Genomic DNA, 19,930 nt, shown 5'->3' with positions numbered 1-19,930 from the left:
TTAAATAAATGAATTTGTTGGTGCTTGAGTTTTGGATCTACAGCATCAAATAATTTTGCACACTTGAATTTCCTGTTAACTATTTTGGGCCTCTACATCAAGTGATCTTGTTTGCTCTTGGATTTCACTGTGGCTCTGCTGAGTCTCTACATCAAGTGACAGTGAGTTTTGGGCCAGTAAATCTTGAGCACTGATTTCCAATGTAGTTTTTGTTAATAGAAGGTCTTCAGACACAGGAAGACTATTTACAGTTCTGTAACATAAATGATGAAATAAATTTTTATAATACAAGAAAGAATCACTTATAATATTTACTGAAACTATAATATTTAATCAGAGGTTTTGTTGAAGGGGACATTTATTTTCCTATGGCTGGCATTACTAAAGGTGAAAGCACCAAGCTGATTGGTAATCTTCTGAATTTCATTGAAAGACCTTTCCTCATTACCAGATGACTGTATATACTTACAGTGCCAAGTTCAAAATCTCCATAACAATGAGCAGCACCAAATTAAACATATTTACTGTAGTTTTTTGTTCAGTAGGCTTTTTAAATTCATATCGATGAAGATGTTTTTATGATAATTTTTGCTACACTTTAGAAGTTGAAATTTAATTTTCATTCCAGTACACAGCACTACTAAAGAAAATTAGATCTCATTACCACTATTATGAATTTTTTATGTATCCTAAAAAACGAATGGGAACATTTGAATCATAAATGAGAATGAACTTCTTGATGAGATTCTATAATTTAGTGATCCACTATTAATTCTGGTTGTAGAAGCTATAAGTACCAAGGTTTGAATATAAAGATTAATGCCCTTATTTAAGAACTGCTATAATAATCAAATTCTTCACAATCGACTGATTTTATATTATAGAGCAAAACTATGATTGACTTTCATGGCTAAAAGTAGTAAATCAGAATAGTTCATTGGAGATATACATTAACAATGTTTAATATGTTACAGGGTCCCCATTTAATCTAAATAATCAACTTCGTGGCTAATGGCTCTTTCAGGGTTTTCATGGTAAAAAGAATTAATTGCACAGTTAACTTTTTTATGAACGTTACCAATACGAAAAAAAAGACAGAGTTGAGGTGTGAACAATGAGTGGCAGAGTGATGAAATTATTTATTACTTTTCCTCATTCAACTAACAATGCCAATGGATAATGCAGAATTAACAAAAATTTCTAAAAAAAGAATTTATTTTAGGCCTTGGCCTAAACACAAGCTATGGGGGAGGAGGAGTGTAGCGTTTTTAAAGCTACATTGGTTGCTTTTTAAAAATTAAAAACTTAAATTAAATGAAAATTTTTGGGAAAGAAATATTGGGATTTAATTTTAAATTAGATTGTGAGAAGTTATGATAAAAACGAATATGTAATCCTTTGGCAAGTTAGTGCAGGTAATTTTAAATTATTAGGAAGGCGGTTCACTGCCTTGAATTGATCAGAACTTGTCTTGTACTGCAGTTACGTTAGATCTGAGAAGGCTAATGTTCTTGAGCTGGATACGGCTGGGCCGATGAGAAAACGCAGCGGATGTCCATCAGAAGGGAAGGAAGAGGAACTATAAAACCGCCAGCTCATAATTTTCGCCCTTCTTTTGGTTATTATCATGAAATTAAGTTGATTACAGTGCGCAGTGTTTCTAATTTTTTTCCACAAGGGATTTTGAGGTAAGTACCAAATTTATTGTACGTTATATTGAAATAGTCTTCCAGATCTGATATTAAATTAATTTTGTTGTCTTTTTTATAGGAAAAATTAAATTTACAGAAACTACAGAGCAATCTGCATAACTGATTCTTGATGAACAATAGAGCACAATAGAATCATACAAGTTACATTTGGTTCAAACTTGCAAGAAAAGTGAATTAAAATTTAACTTTGTTAATAACTTTGATTGAATTTTGGAAATTTAGTAATTTATTAATATTTATATTTAATTTGTACGGTTTTATTGTGAATTATTAATTGGAAATTAATTGAACTTTAATAATTGTTTGAAAGAGTTGTAACTGAATTGTAAAGACTTGAAAGTTAAGGTACAACTAGTGGAAAGAGAAGCTTGATTTTTATTTTGAATTTTGAGTGAACTTAGAAGTGAATACAGAATACAGAAATCTTTATTCGTATACATGGAGTACAGAATTGTGTCAATATAATTTAGTTGTACAATCAGGTATTTAAAAATTCTTCTAGGGTGTAGTATGGTTTCTGCAGCAGCCAGGCCTTGAGTGCTGTCTTGAAGTACTTCTCATCTCTGCGTCTCTTGAGGTCCTCTGGAAGATGATTGAAAAGTTTTCTCCCCATGTATGTAGGTTTCTTTTCAAATAGGGTCAGGTGGTGTGTGGGGAGGGCATAGTCACAGGCGTTTCTGGTGTCATAGCTGTGTGTGTCACCTAGCTGGGTCAGGTTTCTGAGCTATTGTGAAGCAGATGGTCTCGCAGATGTAGAGTGAGACAGCTGTCAAGATCGCTAGTTCTCCAAATGCCTGACGGCATGAGTCTTGAGGAGTCAGTCCCGCAAGAATTCGAATTGCTTTCTTTTGTAGAACCAGAACCCGCTCCCTGTTTCTTACTGAGGAGTTGCCCCACACAAGTAGTCCGTACCTCAGATGAGATTCAAAAAGAGAGAAGTATGCTGTCCTGGTAGTATCATTGTTACAAGTACTTTTTATTCTTTTAAGAGCATAGATACTAGAGTTGAGCTTGCTGCAAAGACCATCAATGTGTGAGTTCCAAGAGAGATTGTCATCTATTGTTATGCCGAGATACTTGGCTTCATTATCTTGGATTATTTCAGGTAAGCCATAGTAATCATTGGTTCTTCGGCCTTTCCATATTAATTGTTGTGTTTTGCTCTCATTAAGAACTAGGTCATTATGTTGGCAGTATTGCTTTGTCATATTCAGGGCTATAAATGAATTTATTTCAAGAGATTCTGTGTCTTTTTTTGCAATAAGAAGAGCAGTGTCATCTGCATATAACATAGCTTGGGCCCAGTCAAGAAGATAGCTTGGTAGGATCATTTGTCAGCAATATGAAGAGCACTGGTCCAAGTATAGATCCCTGAGGTACACCTCTAGTGATTGGGAGTAAGGTTGATCTTGCTTTATGTTATGTGTTGTTTCTGGTATAATTTACTTCCACTAGTTGCTGTCGATCTTTCAGGTAGCTAGCAAGCCAGTCATGTGATGCTCCCCTAATGTCCATATTCCCTACTTTTTGGAGCAGTAGAGAGTGGTTTAGGCAATCAAAAGCCTTGCTGAAGTCTAGTAGCATGGCGGTTACTGTTGTACCTTCTTCAAGTTTGTCGATAATAAACTCTGTCAGTTGAACTATAGCCGTGGTGGTGGATCTTCCTCGTAAGAAGCCATGCTGTTGAGGCGTCAAGATGTTTTGAGTAGTCAGATGTGCTGTCAATTGATTCAGAAAGATTTTTTCAATTACTTTTGATATCGTTGGAAGAATCGATATAGGTCTATAGTTTTCCACTGATGTTGTATTGCCTTTCTTGTATTTAGGAAATACTTTTGCAAGTTTCAGTTTCATAGGAAAGACACCTTGTGAAAACGACAGGTTAATTATGTGACATAAGGGATTTGCTATTTCATCCTTACAGTGTTTTAGGAGTGTGGAAGAGACTTCATCGACACCTGCGGCTGGTTTCGATTTAAGGGATGTGAGTATATGAAGGACTTCTTCCGGTGTGGTTGAGAGTGGGATGAAGTCAGGTACATCGCCATAGTCTTTCCATGTTGTTAGCTGATTATTTATGGCCTGGTTAGCGTTACAGAGAGTGATGTCAGCTATTTTTGTAAAGTAATGGTTGAAGTGTTCAGTTATTTCCAAAGGGTCCTGGATCAGTTTTTCATTGATTATAAGTTTAAGTGGTTCGTCCTTTTTACTGTTATTGCATTTTTCGTAGTTAATAACCTCCCAAACAGCCCTTTGTTTGTTATGTGAGTTATTAATGAAGTCTGAGGTTGACTGTTTCCTCAGTTTTTTCAAGTAGAGGTCATAGTTCTTTTTTCTGATAGCTGTTTCTATTTTATCACCCTCACTGCCAGTTGTTAATTCCATTTCCAGGGATCTTAGAAAATGTTTTCTCAACCTTTCAGATTCTTCATTGGTTGCTTTGAATTTTGATTTTATTTTCGGGCGGGATTTTTTTGTGTGGACATGTTGCATTAAGAGTTTGAATGAGTATTTCATGAAAATATTCATAGGATTCTTCCACAGAAGGGGAGTTATATACATTTTGCCATGTCTCTAAATGAAGCAGGTTTTTGAAGTAATCTAGGTTTTTCTGTGAGAAATGTCTATTGGTTAAAATGGGCAAAGGTAATTTTTTGTTCGGAATACTAGCTGAGCAGAGCTGAGCTTTGTGGTCTGATAGGCCAGTGATAATTAAATCAGCGTCAATTTTACCTATGTCAAGGTTAGAGCAGACAAAGTCAATTGATGATTTAGAGTTCAGAGTTACTCTAGTGGGTGGGAGATCTATCCTGGTGATGTTATGACTGGCCAACATGTCTTTAAGTTTTTTGGTTTTTATAGTCATGATTCAGCCCATTTACATTAATGTCACCCATGATTATAGTAGGACATTTACTTCCTACCCTGGGTGTTGTTGGAATAAGGTCCAGAGTACTAGATAAAATGTCAAGGGCATTGTCAAGGTTTCCACTTGGTGGTCTGTAGACTCCAATTACATAGATTGTGGTTTTGCCAATAGTCACATGTACTACGTGAGTTTCACACGTAAGTTCACAAGCAAGCTCAGTTGTTAAATTGTGTACTTGGTTTCCTAGTGTTTCACTGGAAAAAAATTGCTACACCTCCTTTTCTGCAGGTATGCCGAGAGAAGCCTCCTATTAAGTTGTAGCCTGGCAGTCTAGTACTTGAGAGCTGGTACTCTTTAAGACCATGCTCTGACAAGATTACCAGGTCAGGTGAATGAAGTTCTAGAATGTGTGTCAATCTGTTAATTTTCCCACCTAAGCAGTCTATGTTTTGATGAAATATCCTTAGTTGATTTCCTTGGTCAATAAGGTTGTGATTAGTTTTTCTCTGCTTTTTTTGGGAGTGAGGGTTTCTAAAAAACTATTTTCAAGAGTGTTTGCAGGATCAGCTTCTGAGTGGGAGGAGGAGATTTGCACAGGAGCGGAGTGTGGTCTGGTGAGAGTATAGAAGTAGTTGTTATTTATGTTTTTGTAAAACTCTATGTGTCTATTAAAAAATGCTTCTATGTCTTCACCATTGGGACGGATCTTTGCAGTTGATGGTGGGTATTGTATCTGTGTTAAATGAAGAGTGCAGTTCAGTTTTTTCTGAGTGGTTTGTCTGGCTCCAACTATGTCAATTTCCGTAGAACAGTTAGGTTGTTCTGGAAGGGGTGTTATATCATTCAGTTTTTTATAAGTGGTTTGTCTGGCTCCAACTATGTCAATTTCCGTAGAACAGTTAGGTTGTTCTGGAAGGGGTGTTATATCATTCAGTTTTTTATAAGTGGTTTGTCTGGCTCCAACTATGTCAATTTCTGTAGAATAGTCAGGTTGTTCTGGAAGGGGTGTTGTATAATTCAGTTTTTTCTGAGTGGTTTGTCTGGCTCCAACTATGTCAATTTCCGTAGAACAGTTAGGTTGTTCTGGAAGGGTGTTATATCATTCAGTTTTTTATAAGTGGTTTGTCTGGCTCCAACTATGTCAATTTCCGTAGAACAGTTAGGTTGTTCTGGAAGGGGTGTTATATCATTCAGTTTTTTATAAGTGGTTTGTCTGGCTCCAACTATGTCAATTTCTGTAGAATAGTCAGGTTGTTCTGGCAGGGGTGTTGTATAATTCAGTTTTTTATGAGTGGTTTGTCTAGCTCCAACTGTGTCAATTTTAGTGTTGTATTTGGCTGCCTGTAGCGAGATGCTAAAAGCAGTCTTTTTCCTATCAGAAAAAACTTGTTTTGGCACAAAATGTCTTGTTTTTGACGTTCTTGGACCAGATATATGTGTGTTAATTCCTGGTGTAGTCAATTCACTTGCACTGGGGAGTTTAGATAAATTTAGAGTCTTATTTTTAGAGTGAACATTTTTATTTTAGTTATTTCCAAGCGGTATTTGAATTTATTTGAAAACTTTAATATTTTATTTCAGAAGAGAGCTCTGATTTTTAGTTTGATATATTTGATTGATATATTTATTTCTTGCCAAAGGACCTTTTAAAATTACTACACGGTTGGTCAATTCTTTGTGGAAAATAGAGTGATGAAAATTATGAAACATTGTACTTATTAATTTGCCAGTTTAAAATAAATCCATTATTTTAATTTAGAACTGTGATTTTTATTTTAGACAAACCAGATAATATTTAATAGTTAAAAATTTAGTAATTGTACTGAATATTCACTCAGAGCTTACTAATCAAATAATATTTTTATATCGTCTTGGATGTCTCATTAATAATTTAAATCTTAATATTCTGCAATATTAATATCTACAATCCAAGTCGTTATAAGGAGGTAGAAGAGCATCCAGTGGTATGTGTAGTCCCCTTAATATTGATCAAGATAAAGTATAACATCTCCTGATTGCATCATGCCTGAGCCCTTAATCATTAATGCAATGGCAAAGGGATTATTCCACAGATTAAAAATCAAATTTTATATAACTAGCACTTGCCTAGTTCATAATTATTATTTTTAACTTACAAGTTTGTTGAAACAACATTGCTGACATGCAATGCTGAAAATTTAACCTTTAACGTGAAATATTTATTGATATTTAAAGGGAAAATGTTAAATTTGGTTATGAGATACACGGCATGTGAGCCAGTGAAAAATCAGTCTTAAGAAATTTGATGTACAAATTTACTATCTCTATGTAATATCACATACAACATATAAAGGAATTGAAATATTGCACCTTTTCTTAATCAGATTTGTTTGTAACCATGATTTTTTTCCACAAACCATTCCTTATTCTCCCTAAACTCTCACGTAGGGTAGTCAGGTCGCTAATGTAGTTACTCTGTTTTACTGTTTGCCCCTCTGGTACCCAATCAATTTGCAAAATCCCTTTGATATACAGAAAAAAAAACAATCATCATTGCCTTGAATTTTTCATTTTATTATTCATGCTTCTTTTTAAGGTGGAGAACCAGAGAAGTTCCAATGCTAATACTGACGTTTTGTTTTAGAGCCGTAAATAAAAAAAAAACACACAATTCACAAACGCAAATAATAACGTTTTCTAAAAGGTTAGGATATTATGTTTTATAAAAAGTCAGAAAAATCATTCTTTACAATAGAATATTCCTTCTATTCAAGGGTGAGACACTTTGCAACCAATTTTGAACAAGCTTTACTCATTTTGAAACTTTTATGAAGAATCTGCTGCCTAACATTTTCTTTGTAGATTTCTATTAACTCTGATAGTGCTCCGATAGTTAAACAGCGATCTTGTGGAACAGGTTACCGATTTTGTGGGACGTATCCATGTATATGTATATTATAAGAATATTTAAATAAAAGCATGTAAAATGTATAGACTGGGCTGGTTGTTTTAAGACATGCCTTTGGTGAAAGGCTTGGCAGTTTGGAAAGGCAAATTATGGCAAATTGTGAAATAAGACTAGATGTAAAACTGTGCTACAAATTAAATTAATAGATTAGCTTTTAACATGCTTGATAAATAGTTTATACATACTTAAGAATGGCATTAGCGGTTGATTTCTTCACTTTGCTGAGCTCTGTCAGCGTTTTCATTGTTTCGACATCTTGATTTGTTTTCAATTTCCCCAACGCCTCTACAGTATCAGAGACTAATTCTGCCAGTGTCGCTAAAAACAATTACGCATATTAGGCACTAATATAAACAGATAGCAATCAACTAAGATTTTAAGATATTCAGTAGGTCAGAGAGGTTTTCTTTAATATAGATTCTGGTTGAAATATCAAACATGCCAAAATTTTATTTTACTGAAATATTCATATTCTAAACTTTAAGATAATGGAACAACTAATACTTTTACTACACTCAGTAGATATAAATCATCAGAAAGAGGGTTAAAAGATTAAATTGAATCCCTATTTAAACCCTTTCAGTACCTACATCAAGAGCATATTTTAAGAACTTGCATAAAATACCAATTAGTTAACAGGACATTTTATAAAAAATGCACTTGGATAACAGCACAGGAAATTCCTACCACCTTTAATCTTGATCTTCTCAAAAGTGGTACATCATAGACGATAGATGCAAGGTGTCAAATTATTTTAATTATATATACACAATCTAATAGTAGACTCAAATTTCATTATTTTACTCAGAAGCATGGAACACAAAATCTATTTTAAAGGATTTCTCTAAAATTCATAGGTATTTTGTATGATCACATATAGATTCTCCACCAGAAATCCTTAACGCTATAGTTGTAATTGATTTATTTACAATAAAACTACATCAATTTGTTTGTCCAATATTTCTCAATTAAAAACAATGTATAACAATTCATCAAACTCCTTAAGTTTTGATGTAGCTCTCTGTAATTCGTATTTCCAATGATTGGAAACTTTCCTGAAGGAAACAAGGTTTTAGAATGTAAAAGAAAGTACACCGAAATCTATAAAGAACTTATTGACTAATAAGATTAATTTAAGGATTGTTCCTGGAAGATGGAAGAGTGCTGAAAGGAACTGGTGTCTTACGGAGAGGAGAACTTTGAAAGAAGGGTAGCTGTTACCACAGATTGTGGTGAATACTTTTTGGATTAAAACTGTAAACAGTTACCTGTGGGTGGCACTTCCATCTTGTTTACTCTTAGCCGATGGCGTGCCTGCTCCAGTTTCTGGTTGAGAACAGTCAGCCGCTCCTCACAGTTGCCCTCGTTCACTGTCTCTACACACAGAATAGTCTGTTCAGTGAGCACACAACAGCAGTGCATCATGTGCATAAAGCTGAGCAAAGTGATAGTAACTGTAATTCTTCAAGCTATCTGACACTATGTTAAATTCTTACCACTTTAATTGGCTGTGCGTTATAAAACCTATTTCTCAGATAAAATCTCTTATCTGTCCATTTACAAATACCTCAAAAAGTAATTGAGGAAGACTTGAAATATTTTTATTAACCTTTATTTCTATAGAGGCGTCGATTTCGATAATGGTACATGGTGAATAATACACATAATGTTTGGAATTTCAAAAATTAATTCATATAGAAGTAATTTTTGTCATAAGAGGGCTATCCAGAAAGTAGATTACGTTTCGCTCTGTAGCTACTAGGGGCAGGATGTCACGGCCATTTTGATATCAGTGTTTCTCCGGTCAGTGGCTATCCAGCCATACTAGTGAGAGGTACTATCGCTCCTTATACAATAGCAGTTTGAAATGTGTGACACAATTGAAAATCCCACAATAAACCAATTGAGATTTATTGCCAACTTTGTAAAGTTTATGTAAACGAAGGTGGAGTATGTCAGTGGTGCATTAGGTTTAAAAATGGCTGAACTGTGCATGATGATAAGCAAAGTGGACGGCCAAGCATTGTGACTGATGATTGTCTCTAAAGTTGATGAAAAGATTAAAGAAGACCGCCGATTCACAATAACAGAACTCTCACTTAATTTTCCTAAAATTTCAAGGAGTTATTTTACACAAAATTTTTATGCAGAAGTTAGGATATAATAGTGATGACTGTTGGAGTTGGTGGGCTCCCTAAGTGTTAAAAGTCCATTGCTAGCCAGGACATAAGGGCTGCTACTCCTGTCCGCTTTGGCTAGAGAAGCTATTACAGAGCTGGCCCTCTTCAAGGTAATATGACTGAGATATAGTGCTCACTATCCCTCCTCATGGATCCTGACAGGAGGCAGCCCTTACCTCCAACCTTATCCTACCTGAATATCCTTTCACTCTGGAAACAAGTGCAAAGATCCTGTTAGGACTAAGAGCAATGAGAGTTTCCTCAACTTCTTATCCCAAGAGAACATATTTTCGTTGTATTTCAAAGTAAATACCTTTTAAGCTTTTATTAAGTAAACATTTTTATTGCTTTTTTTCATTTAACATTACAATACATAGAACTTTTTACACATAATGCAAGAGTTTTAAGTAAGTTCCAAAATTCCAAAATTTGGTTGCTACAAGTTGGTATTTGGTGTATGCACGTTCACTCTATTAGGGAGAGAAATATAAAACAATGTTTACCTTTATACATTCTTCCACCGATTAAGGATCGATCGATGTCTGCAAACTTCAATATGTTTATATTATTTGTTTTCTTAGTGCTAATGAGGTGAAAGCAGTTTAATTTCATGATTAGCTAGAAATTTTAATTTTTCTTCCATGACTTAAGTGTACAACTAACAGTTTTGAAATTAAGAATATACATAATGTCATGGTAACTCCTTGGATATACACAAAAGGTGGTTTTAGGAAAAACAACAGTATTTAAACAATATTATACAATTAATAATTAATTCTATCATATTTCAAATCACGTTTTCATCCCTTGTGATTGTCTTACTTGGAAATGCTTCACAACGGTTCCCCAACTAAAACAAACCTGTATTCCTGTATTATTTATTTTGTCAATATTTCCATCTTGTGTCTATATACAGAGTGTTCCATGAAGAGGTTTAAAACGTTTTATTTTATATTACTTCACCATTTATGCACCAAACATTTTCAAAGTCTAAGCAATTCATTAAATAGGTTTAAATTCTGTAAAAATTTCAGCTCTCTAACAATTGTTGAAAAATGGCATTTTGAAAAAATATATTTTAAAAACAGTATTTTTGGTTTTGTAAAATTATGTATTGTCATATTCTAGAGAAATAAAGCATATCAATCAGAAAGTTAGAACATACCGTATTAAAAAACCTAAAATTATAGTCCACAATTATTTGAACTGTAATCCATCCATAGCGACACCCTGATAACAGCACTTAACAAATGATCAGCTCTTACTAAGGAATTCTGCGGTATCTGGAGAAGTTTCTCTTTAATTGATTATTTTAATTCCTCATCATTATTGAAGCTACAAGTATAAACTTGTTACTTTAAGTAATCTCATAGAAAGAAATCACACACGGTTAAATCTGGGGTTTGGAGTGGCCAATATAAAAAATCACTTCCACTACCAATCCAATGGCCATGAAGGTTGTCATTTAGTAATTGCTTGATAGGATTTGTGAAATGAGGAGGAGCACCATATTGTTGGAAAATTGCTTGGTCCATTTCTGGAATCGTAAAATGAGGCAAGACTTCTTCATTTAAAACCTGTTCATACCTATTCCCAGTCATTGTACTGTCTGAAATGTTGTAAGTTAGCACCCCATTACAACTGACAGCTGCCCAAACAGTAATTTATTTTGATTTGAATAGAGTCTGTTCAAGAATGTGTGGATTACCGGTGTTGCAATAATTACAGTTATGCCCATTTACAGCACCACTGCAGTAGACAGTGGACTCGTCTGAAACAATTTGAGTATGCCAATTAGGATCTAGCTCATGAAACAATGATATGAGAACAAAATTCCACTCTCCTGTCCGGATCATCTTCAAGAAGATAATGGACTAGGTGACTTTTGTAAAATTTAATTTTGTTTTTCTTAATTATTCTCTGTACTGAAGACTTTGGAACACCAGTTTCAAGTTCAACTTTCGTTACCTGGAGAGCAGAGCATTGATGCGCATACTAGTACTTCTCTTTCCTTATTTGATCCCCTAGAGTACTTTTTTACGACACTTCCAGTATCTAACAAAAGATTTTTCCACTTAGTTATTGTTGGATTGCTAGGTGGTTGGGTAGACAACCTGAAATTGTGTAATTGCTTCTGTAATGTTGCCAAAAGCAATAGCCCCCTCACAACACTTCAATTTTTGTTCAACATTAAAAGCCATTTCTCGAACTTGAATAGCAGTAAAACTTATGGAAGAGGTTAGATTATGTTTTTATGGCACAAGCAATATTCTTCAATCAAACAGCTGTTTTCAACAATGAGCATTATTAAATAGCTGTTCTTTAAAACTGCAATGCAGTAGTCAAATCAGGTAATTCAAGAAATAAATTTTTATAGGAAGCAAAATGGTAAGATTTTTATATGTCACCATTTTGTTTCAACAATTGCTAGAGAGCTGAAATTTTCACAGAATATTTTTAAAACCTATTTAATGAATTTTGTACATTTTCAAAATGTTTAGTGCATAAATGGGCAAGTAATATAAAATAAAACTTTTAAACCTCTTCGTGGGACACCCATTGAATTTTCAATATATTGAAAGGTCAAATTAGCTTAAATTATTTTAACTTTACTACACTCACCTAGTACTTTGGCGAAATTAGGACTATGCAGGCTGTGCAGAAAATCAACTTCTTTGTTGAAATTTATGTTCTTGAGCCGAGACGTAGTGTTACGAAGTATTCTTTGATTTTCTTCAATTCTATTTTGCAATTTTATTAGTTCAGTCTGAAAAAGTGCTGTTTTAAAATTTACTACCACTTATAGAAGAAAATAAACATAGGGCCATTCCACGCCAAATCATCCAGCCAAAAGTAGAATTGACACCCAAGGTTCTCTGATTTCAATAAAAGTTTACATAGATAATATATACATATAAATAAGAAGAAATCCAAAATTGTAGCTTATTCTAACAAAGGGTTTCAGAGATACGGCCATTTGAAGTTTTATGCTAATTCAGTTTCCAAGGCCCATTTTGCCGCCAAGTGAGCGTACACGTATTCTCGTCTTTCCATGTAGAATGGACAATTATGAAGCTAGAGGCTTCAAATTTTACTCATATGTTCAAAACTTAATGCAGAATCATATAATACTATTAAAATGGGATTTATTATCTTCTATCACCATAAAAGTAATTCATAAACACAAATAATTTGATTTTTCTGAAATCGGAACATTAAGTTACAAAAAGTGTTGTAGCAAAAATCTCTCTCCACCTACCCTTATAAAAGTATATATCACTGGAAAGAGGATAGAATCATCTTTCAAATGGTATAATAATATGAGTGGGGTTTTGAGTATTAACATTTTTATCATATATCAAAGTCAAAAATTAAATTTTAAGACACTAAAATGTGATTGTATACAAAATATTTATGTGATGAAGAAAAAATAAATTCTAAGGTGTAAAAATGTATTATATTTGTTTGAAAATATCTGAAAATATATGAAGGTGAAATAAAATATTGTGTTTTAAGTTTTTAAGTGTGTATAAATAAAAAAGAAAATTAAGTTTCTTTAAAAAATTTAGTAAGTCAATGAATTAAAGTATTATTTTACACAAATAATTATTGGCCTAACTAAATTGGCCTACAATACTTTTACCTAAAACATGGCTAATTATAACTTTACAAGCATTAAAATAATATTTTATACAACATTTAAAAGTTTAACATTCTGAATAAAAAAAAAACAACACTTTATTAACTATTAAAGGTCAAACATCAATATTACATTATATGCTAATTACTAATATTTTATCAACACAAACCACAATGGGTGACATCTAGACCAGTTCAAACCAGTGTTTGAAATTACTCTTGTGGAGACATGAAACATTCATTCAAGTCTCAACATGAAAGAAACTTACTCTTGTGGAGACATGAAACACACAAGTCTCAACATGACTCAGTAAGTCACACTGCAAGCTATTGTCAGTATGTGAGGATCTGTGGTTCAGTTAACATTGGTGCTGTGTACTACATATTTTTGTGAATTGTCTATTTTAAATGAATGAATTAATTTATTTATTATAAATATGTAATTAATTGTGAAGTGTTTATTTTTATCATGGAAGAAATTGCTGGACCAAGTCAAGTGAGACCAAATTTAATTTGTACAGTAGGTAAACTTTCAGACTCTTCTTGTGAAAACTTTACTCTGATAAAAGATAAAAGTGTACATTTAATTTTTCAAAAGCTTTCAAGTGAAGAAGTAGAAACATTGAGTTGGCGGACAAATAATCAGTATCGTGAAAATGACACAATTTGTTCTCATCATTTTTGTTATTTTTTGAAATATTTTGAAAAAAGCCAAAAATCATGTTGTGACCCTTTTCAAAAACATGACAAAGAAAAAAGATTTAAGAGTAATTACCTTAGAAAAGGCGAAAGATGTTAGAGAACATAAAGACATAATTTTAGTCCCAGGAAAGCTTTTGTGCAGTAATTGTAGAAAGTTATTGAATGTAGAAAACAAAGGTTTAAATAATGATGAAACTGCATTTCATGAGAGTGATGAAGATATTGGCAAAGATCTTACGACTGCCAAAAGAGTAGTGGAAAAAGAAGTTCTAAATGAGTCTCTGTTAGGTTTAGATGTGACACCTCTGAAACTCCAGTCCTTATCTACTCATTCAAAAAAAAAATATGCCAGGAAAAAGTTAAAGCAGGCAAAATTACAAGTCAAGAAGAAACTATCTTTTGTCCTACAAGTAAATGATGATTCTTTAAATGAGTCTTCGAGTGATGGCGAAGAAAAATTTCATGATGAGGAAAAGAAAAAATCTGAAGATCTTGATTATTTAATGGATGCTATTAAGCAAAAGCTGAGGACCAATATAACCAGAAGGGAAAAAATACAATTACTAACAATTGCTCCTAAGTCATGGTCCCGCAGAAAAGTAGCTGAAAAACTGAATGTTTCAGAATACTTAGTACGAAAAGCTAGGGCTGTTTGTAATGAAAAGGGCATTTTGGCGATGCCAGAACCAAAAGAAGGTAGAAAACTACCTGAAGAGACAATTGAAGCAGTAAAACAGTTCTATGAAGATGATGAATTTTCTTATATGTTTCCAGGAGCGAAAGACAGAGTTAGTGTACAAAAAATACCTACATGCAAAAAAAGACTACTTTTATGTAATTTAGAAGAACTGTTTATTGCATTCAAAGAAAAACATCCAAATTTAAAAATAGGATTTTCAAAATTTTGCTCTCTGAGGCCAAAATGGTGTGTACTGGCTGGTTCTCCAGGCACGCATTGCGTTTGTGTATGCCTATACCATCAAAATGTCGAGCTTTTGGCTAATGCCATAAATCAGCATGATAAAGAAGCCATACATATTATGATGGAAAAATTAGTCTGCAACAGACAGTCCAGAAATTGTATGCTAAAACGTTGTGATGAATGTCCAAAAACAAACGAGCCATTAAGACAATACTTGGAGGATATTTTAGAAGATTTTGATGATGAGGAAGAAATCAAATTCTCACAGTGGATAAGTGATGGTCACATGAAGCTGCAGACAATGCTTCTTCCACGCCAAGAGTTTATTGGCTTTGTAATTGATAAAATTGAATCACTCATTCCACATTCTTTCATAACTAAATCACAAAACACCTATATGAGGGAAAGGAAGGAGAATTTACAATATGATGTAGCCTTAGTCCTAATGGACTTCGCTGAAAATTACAATTTTGTCCTACAAAATGAAGTGCAATCCTATCATTGGAGTCATTTAAGTTGTTCAATTCATCCTGTTGTTGTTTACTCAAGAAGCGAGGGTGAAACAACAAAAGAATCCTCTTTGTGTTTTATTTCCGATGATTTGAAACATGATGTACCATTCGTCTATTCCGTTCAAGAAAAAACCGTTGAGTACATTAAGTCCAACTTTCCTAACGTAACCAAAATTAAATACCTAACAGATGGTTGCAGTGCCCAATATAAAAATTACAAGTCAATGGTAAATTTGTGTTACCATAAAGAAGATTTTGGGCTAGAAGCAAGTTGGTCATTCCATGCAACAAGTCACGGAAAAACTGTTTGTGATGGGATCGGAGGAACAGTTAAGAGGACTGTAACAAAGAAAAACTTACAAAGTGCCAGAGATTCAGACCAAATCATAAATGCTGAAGAAATGTACTCATTTTGTGCAAATCAGTTCTCGAAAATTAGTTTTTTCTTTTTGAAAGAGAACGATATTGAAAACAAAAGAAAGTCTCTTGAAACCCGTTTTGAATGTTGTGAAACTATTAAGGGAACAAGAAGTTTTCACTTCTTTCAGCCAGCAACTAGTGAAGTAATTACAGCGAAGCGACTAAGCTCAGACACTGATGTCTGTTTAAAACAAAACATATTCAAGAACACTTTGCCAACTCTAGAGCCTAATATTCATTCTTTTGTAGCATGTGTCTATGAAAATAATTGGTGGATAGGAATGATCCAGTGTTTCAATGAAGTTGAAGGAGATTATGATGTAAAATTTATGCACCCTCATGGACCTAGTGAAGATCAGTGCCCTGTTCCAGCAGCTCATCTGTTATGCATTGTTAATCCACCTGAAACAACCTCTCTTGGACGTTCGTACAAAATTGATTCTGTATCTCGGAAAGAAATAGACAAAGCGTGGAATATTTTCAGTTTGTAATTAGAGTGCAATGTGTGTGTGTGAGAAAGAAAAATGTAGTTTTGATGGACCAACATAATCAATTCAGTATAAATGATTTTTATTTTTTTTAACATGAAAATGTACATACCTGTTGAAATATTATCAAGTAAGTACTGAATATAAGTTGTGTACTCATTATAAGTGACTCAATTGTTTTAAAACTTAACTGTGACTTATTCTGCAACAACATTTGATTTAACATATTTAGATTTATGTAAAATGGCCTCTTTCAAAACAATTTTTCATAGGTATTTTTAATATTTGGCTATATTTTGTGTTTTAATAGAGCAAAATTTTATTTTTTACTTTGACGTGTAATAAAAATGGTAATACACAAACCCCACTCATATTATTATACCATTTGAAAGATAATTTTATCCTCTTTCCAGTGATATATACTTTTATAGGGGTAGGTGGAGAGAGATTTTTGCTACAAAACTTTTTGTAACTTGATGTTCCGATTTCAGAAAAATCCAATTATTTGTGTTTCGGAATTATTTTTATGGTGATAGTAGATAACAAATCTCATTTTAATAGTATATTATGATTCTGCATTAAGTTTTGAACATATGAGTAAAATTTGAAGCCTGTAGCTTAAAAATTGTCCATTCCACATAGAAATACGAGAATACGTGTACGCTCACTTGGCGGCAAAATGGGTCTCGGGAACTGAATTAGCTAATAAATTTAAAAATTCATATGTCTGGAACCATTTGTCAGAACCAACTGAAATTTTGGATTTTATCCTATCTAAATGCCTACATTATGTGTACAAAATTTCATTAAAATCTGTGACGGGTGGGTGTCGACCCCTGGATGACTTGGTGTGGAATGGCCCCATACAAGTTATTTACAAAAATGTGTTATATCTTAAGAACAAAATAAAATAAACAATAAGTTTATTTTATTATTATTATGTTCCTTTGGTTAGCGTAAAAAGCAGGCCAAAAAGATCAACTACACATAAATTGTAAAGATATTTAAATTTAAAATTCTTGGTATTTCAATATCTCTACAGTTTTAATACTTTAAAGTAGGGGATAGGCTAGGCCTATGTCAACCAACTTTACACTTACTAGTTTTAAGTCCTTTTGACACTGTCAAGCATATGTATCAATGTCTTCTGACAATAAAGTAATTTAATTTAAATTAATAGTTAAATATTTAAATATTTTCTCAGTTACTATGTTGATAATAATATTGCTGACAGACCTTAGGTATTGTTTGAATTGAAATCAAAATAATAACCTAACACTTTTTATTGTGAGAGAAGAACTGTATCTAATGTTAATCTGTAAATTTGACTCAACTAAGTAATTTAAAATGAATCACTTTCATAAATTTCCTATATTACTTACATCAATTTCAGCATTTTTCTTTTCTTCCAATTTCTTTCTGAAAATCGTTTGTATATAGCGGGTGTATTCAAAATCCAGTTCTTGCTCAAGATTTATTCCTTCTGAAACAGCCTATAACAAGAAAATTAAAAAATTATACCAATTTCTGACGTGTCCATAAATTTAAATTAAATTATTAGACAATCCAAAAACATGTTACTACAATTTTCATTACCCATTGGCCTTGTATAACGGAATATTTTTGTTACGGCAGCTTTGGGCTCAAAATTGTCATTATGGAACTGTTCCAAGATTAGTGCAGTATTACATAAATATACTTTTTTAAACCTGTTTTTCACAGAACATTATGCAATATGGATAAAAGTCAGAATTATATGTGGAAAAATATTTAAAGCTGGTAAAGTAAACAAACCATACCGATATATTACGTCAATTTCAGTGTTAATTTTGAAAGTTTAATATTTATCATTGTCACAGCACATTGTCTCTATCATAAATCCGAAAACACAAGTTTGTAAAAGAAGTATGACCCAGAGTCCTGCTATGGTAGGAGAGACAGGAAGTATGGTGCTGTATGTCTGGTGAAACATACAAACAGCCATGTGACAACTGGCGTGTCAAGCAAGCCATGCTCAATCATCTGTTAGTTGTGTATGTATATATATATATATATATATATATATATATATATATATATATATATATATATATATTACCTGTAGTATGTAACAGTACAGTGAGTGCCACAATGAGCGATGTTGTAGTGATTTGTCTTATTACGTCGTGATTGCAATTAAATCTAAAAAGTAGAAAACAATAGTTCAAAACAATGCTCAGTTTTGGAATGCTAGTTTTATATTAATAAATCACGTTTACTTTGGAGTGCGAAATCGTCTATATTACAATTTATAGAATAATATCAATTTGGGGGGGAGGGGTGTTGATGGCAGTGTTACATAATTTTTAAGGGAGTTAGTGTTACTGTTACAAGAGTGGGACGGAAAGTCTGATAAGTCCAATTTGTAAGGTTGTAAATTTCAACTCATTAAATATAATTTCCTTTTTAAGTCTGAAATGCCAAATTAACGTAAAAAACTAAGTTAAAAGTTATATAATTTTAATTAGTGAGTTCCATGTTTTCTTTATTGCACACTCAGTTTTATATATAATTTTTTGTAAGTGTAAATAACCAAGACAATTTGCTCTCCAATCATGCTTAGCTAGTATTGATGTTTCACTCAGCTGGGTTCTATTTAGTTTTGTGTGGTTTTAATTTTGTTTTGATACAAAATACATTGTGACTTTCTTTAAAGTTAAATCAAAAATTTGTTATATTAGCCCTTCCAACTCTTAACACATGTGTAGGTACAGTAAACTTTACCTTAAGTTAACAAAAATCATGATAGAATGCAGAGGTATCTTCCTCTTCATCTCCAATGAAAAGGAAGATACCTCTGCATCTGCCCACCTTAGCACATGTCAACCAACCTAGCTTTTACTAACTGTCACACAGCTGCCTGCTTACCATGGTTTCTAAAGAGCCAAAACCATACGTATCATTCCTTGACCATAAGTAAATGCAATCACTGTTCAGCAGACACAGACTAAACTATAATTAACTGTAACTTAACTGTTTTCCTGGGAAGACTTGAATTCAATTGTTTATTGGATTTCATCACTTGCTTTCCTGTAACAAACCATTCACAATATAAAAATATGCCCAAATTGATTATTCAATATTGGTTTACAAACAATGGAAGTGCTCTTTGAAAGTAATGGTAAAAATTTATAAATAAACACAATACATTTTATATATAAATTTTTAAGAATTACATAAACCTAAGTCATAGCAAAAAATGTAAAAGAGACAAAAGTATGACTACAAGATACACTTTATTATTATTAATCATACAAAACACAGGTTTTTTTTATTTGGAAAATAACTGCACAGTGCTCATCACCAGCAACACACTCCGTTGTGGCAGGATTGTGGGCAGGGTTCTAAGCTATAAGTAACCTCAAGCTCTGACTTAGTGAGGATAACATGTGGGACAAAAGCTGTTGTTTAGTTTTGATACCGCAGAAAGTTTGCTGCAATACCACTTTTTTATCAAAAGAAAGGAGAGACCCTTTTTAGCCTTATTTAAACCGTCTTCA

At 33.0% G+C, this 19,930-nt stretch overlaps 1 protein-coding gene across 2 annotated transcripts in view; it reads right to left on the bottom strand.

Annotated features, from left to right (window-relative positions):
* Positions 1 to 60: 60 nt before the first annotated feature.
* Positions 61 to 19,930, bottom strand: part of LOC124373287 — a 33,242-nt gene continuing 13,372 nt past the window's right edge. For both annotated transcript variants that reach the window (XM_046831670.1, XM_046831669.1), the window contains exons 4-9: positions 19,405 to 19,460; positions 17,774 to 17,884; positions 12,331 to 12,475; positions 8,797 to 8,904; positions 7,714 to 7,846; positions 61 to 253 (exon numbers count right to left, since the gene is read on the bottom strand). In XM_046831670.1, the coding sequence (XP_046687626.1) occupies positions 76 to 253; positions 7,714 to 7,846; positions 8,797 to 8,904; positions 12,331 to 12,475; positions 17,774 to 17,884; positions 19,405 to 19,460 (731 nt within the window). In that variant the 3' untranslated portion in view covers positions 61 to 75. The remainder of the gene's footprint in view (positions 254 to 7,713; positions 7,847 to 8,796; positions 8,905 to 12,330; positions 12,476 to 17,773; positions 17,885 to 19,404; positions 19,461 to 19,930) is intronic.

The sequence above is a fragment of the Homalodisca vitripennis genome, unplaced genomic scaffold, assembly GCF_021130785.1.
Source record: "Homalodisca vitripennis isolate AUS2020 unplaced genomic scaffold, UT_GWSS_2.1 ScUCBcl_5259;HRSCAF=11907, whole genome shotgun sequence".
Lineage (NCBI taxonomy): Eukaryota > Metazoa > Arthropoda > Insecta > Hemiptera > Cicadellidae > Homalodisca > Homalodisca vitripennis.
The sequence above is the reverse complement of the archived record's forward strand: the minus strand, read 5'-3'. Positions and strand labels throughout refer to the sequence as shown.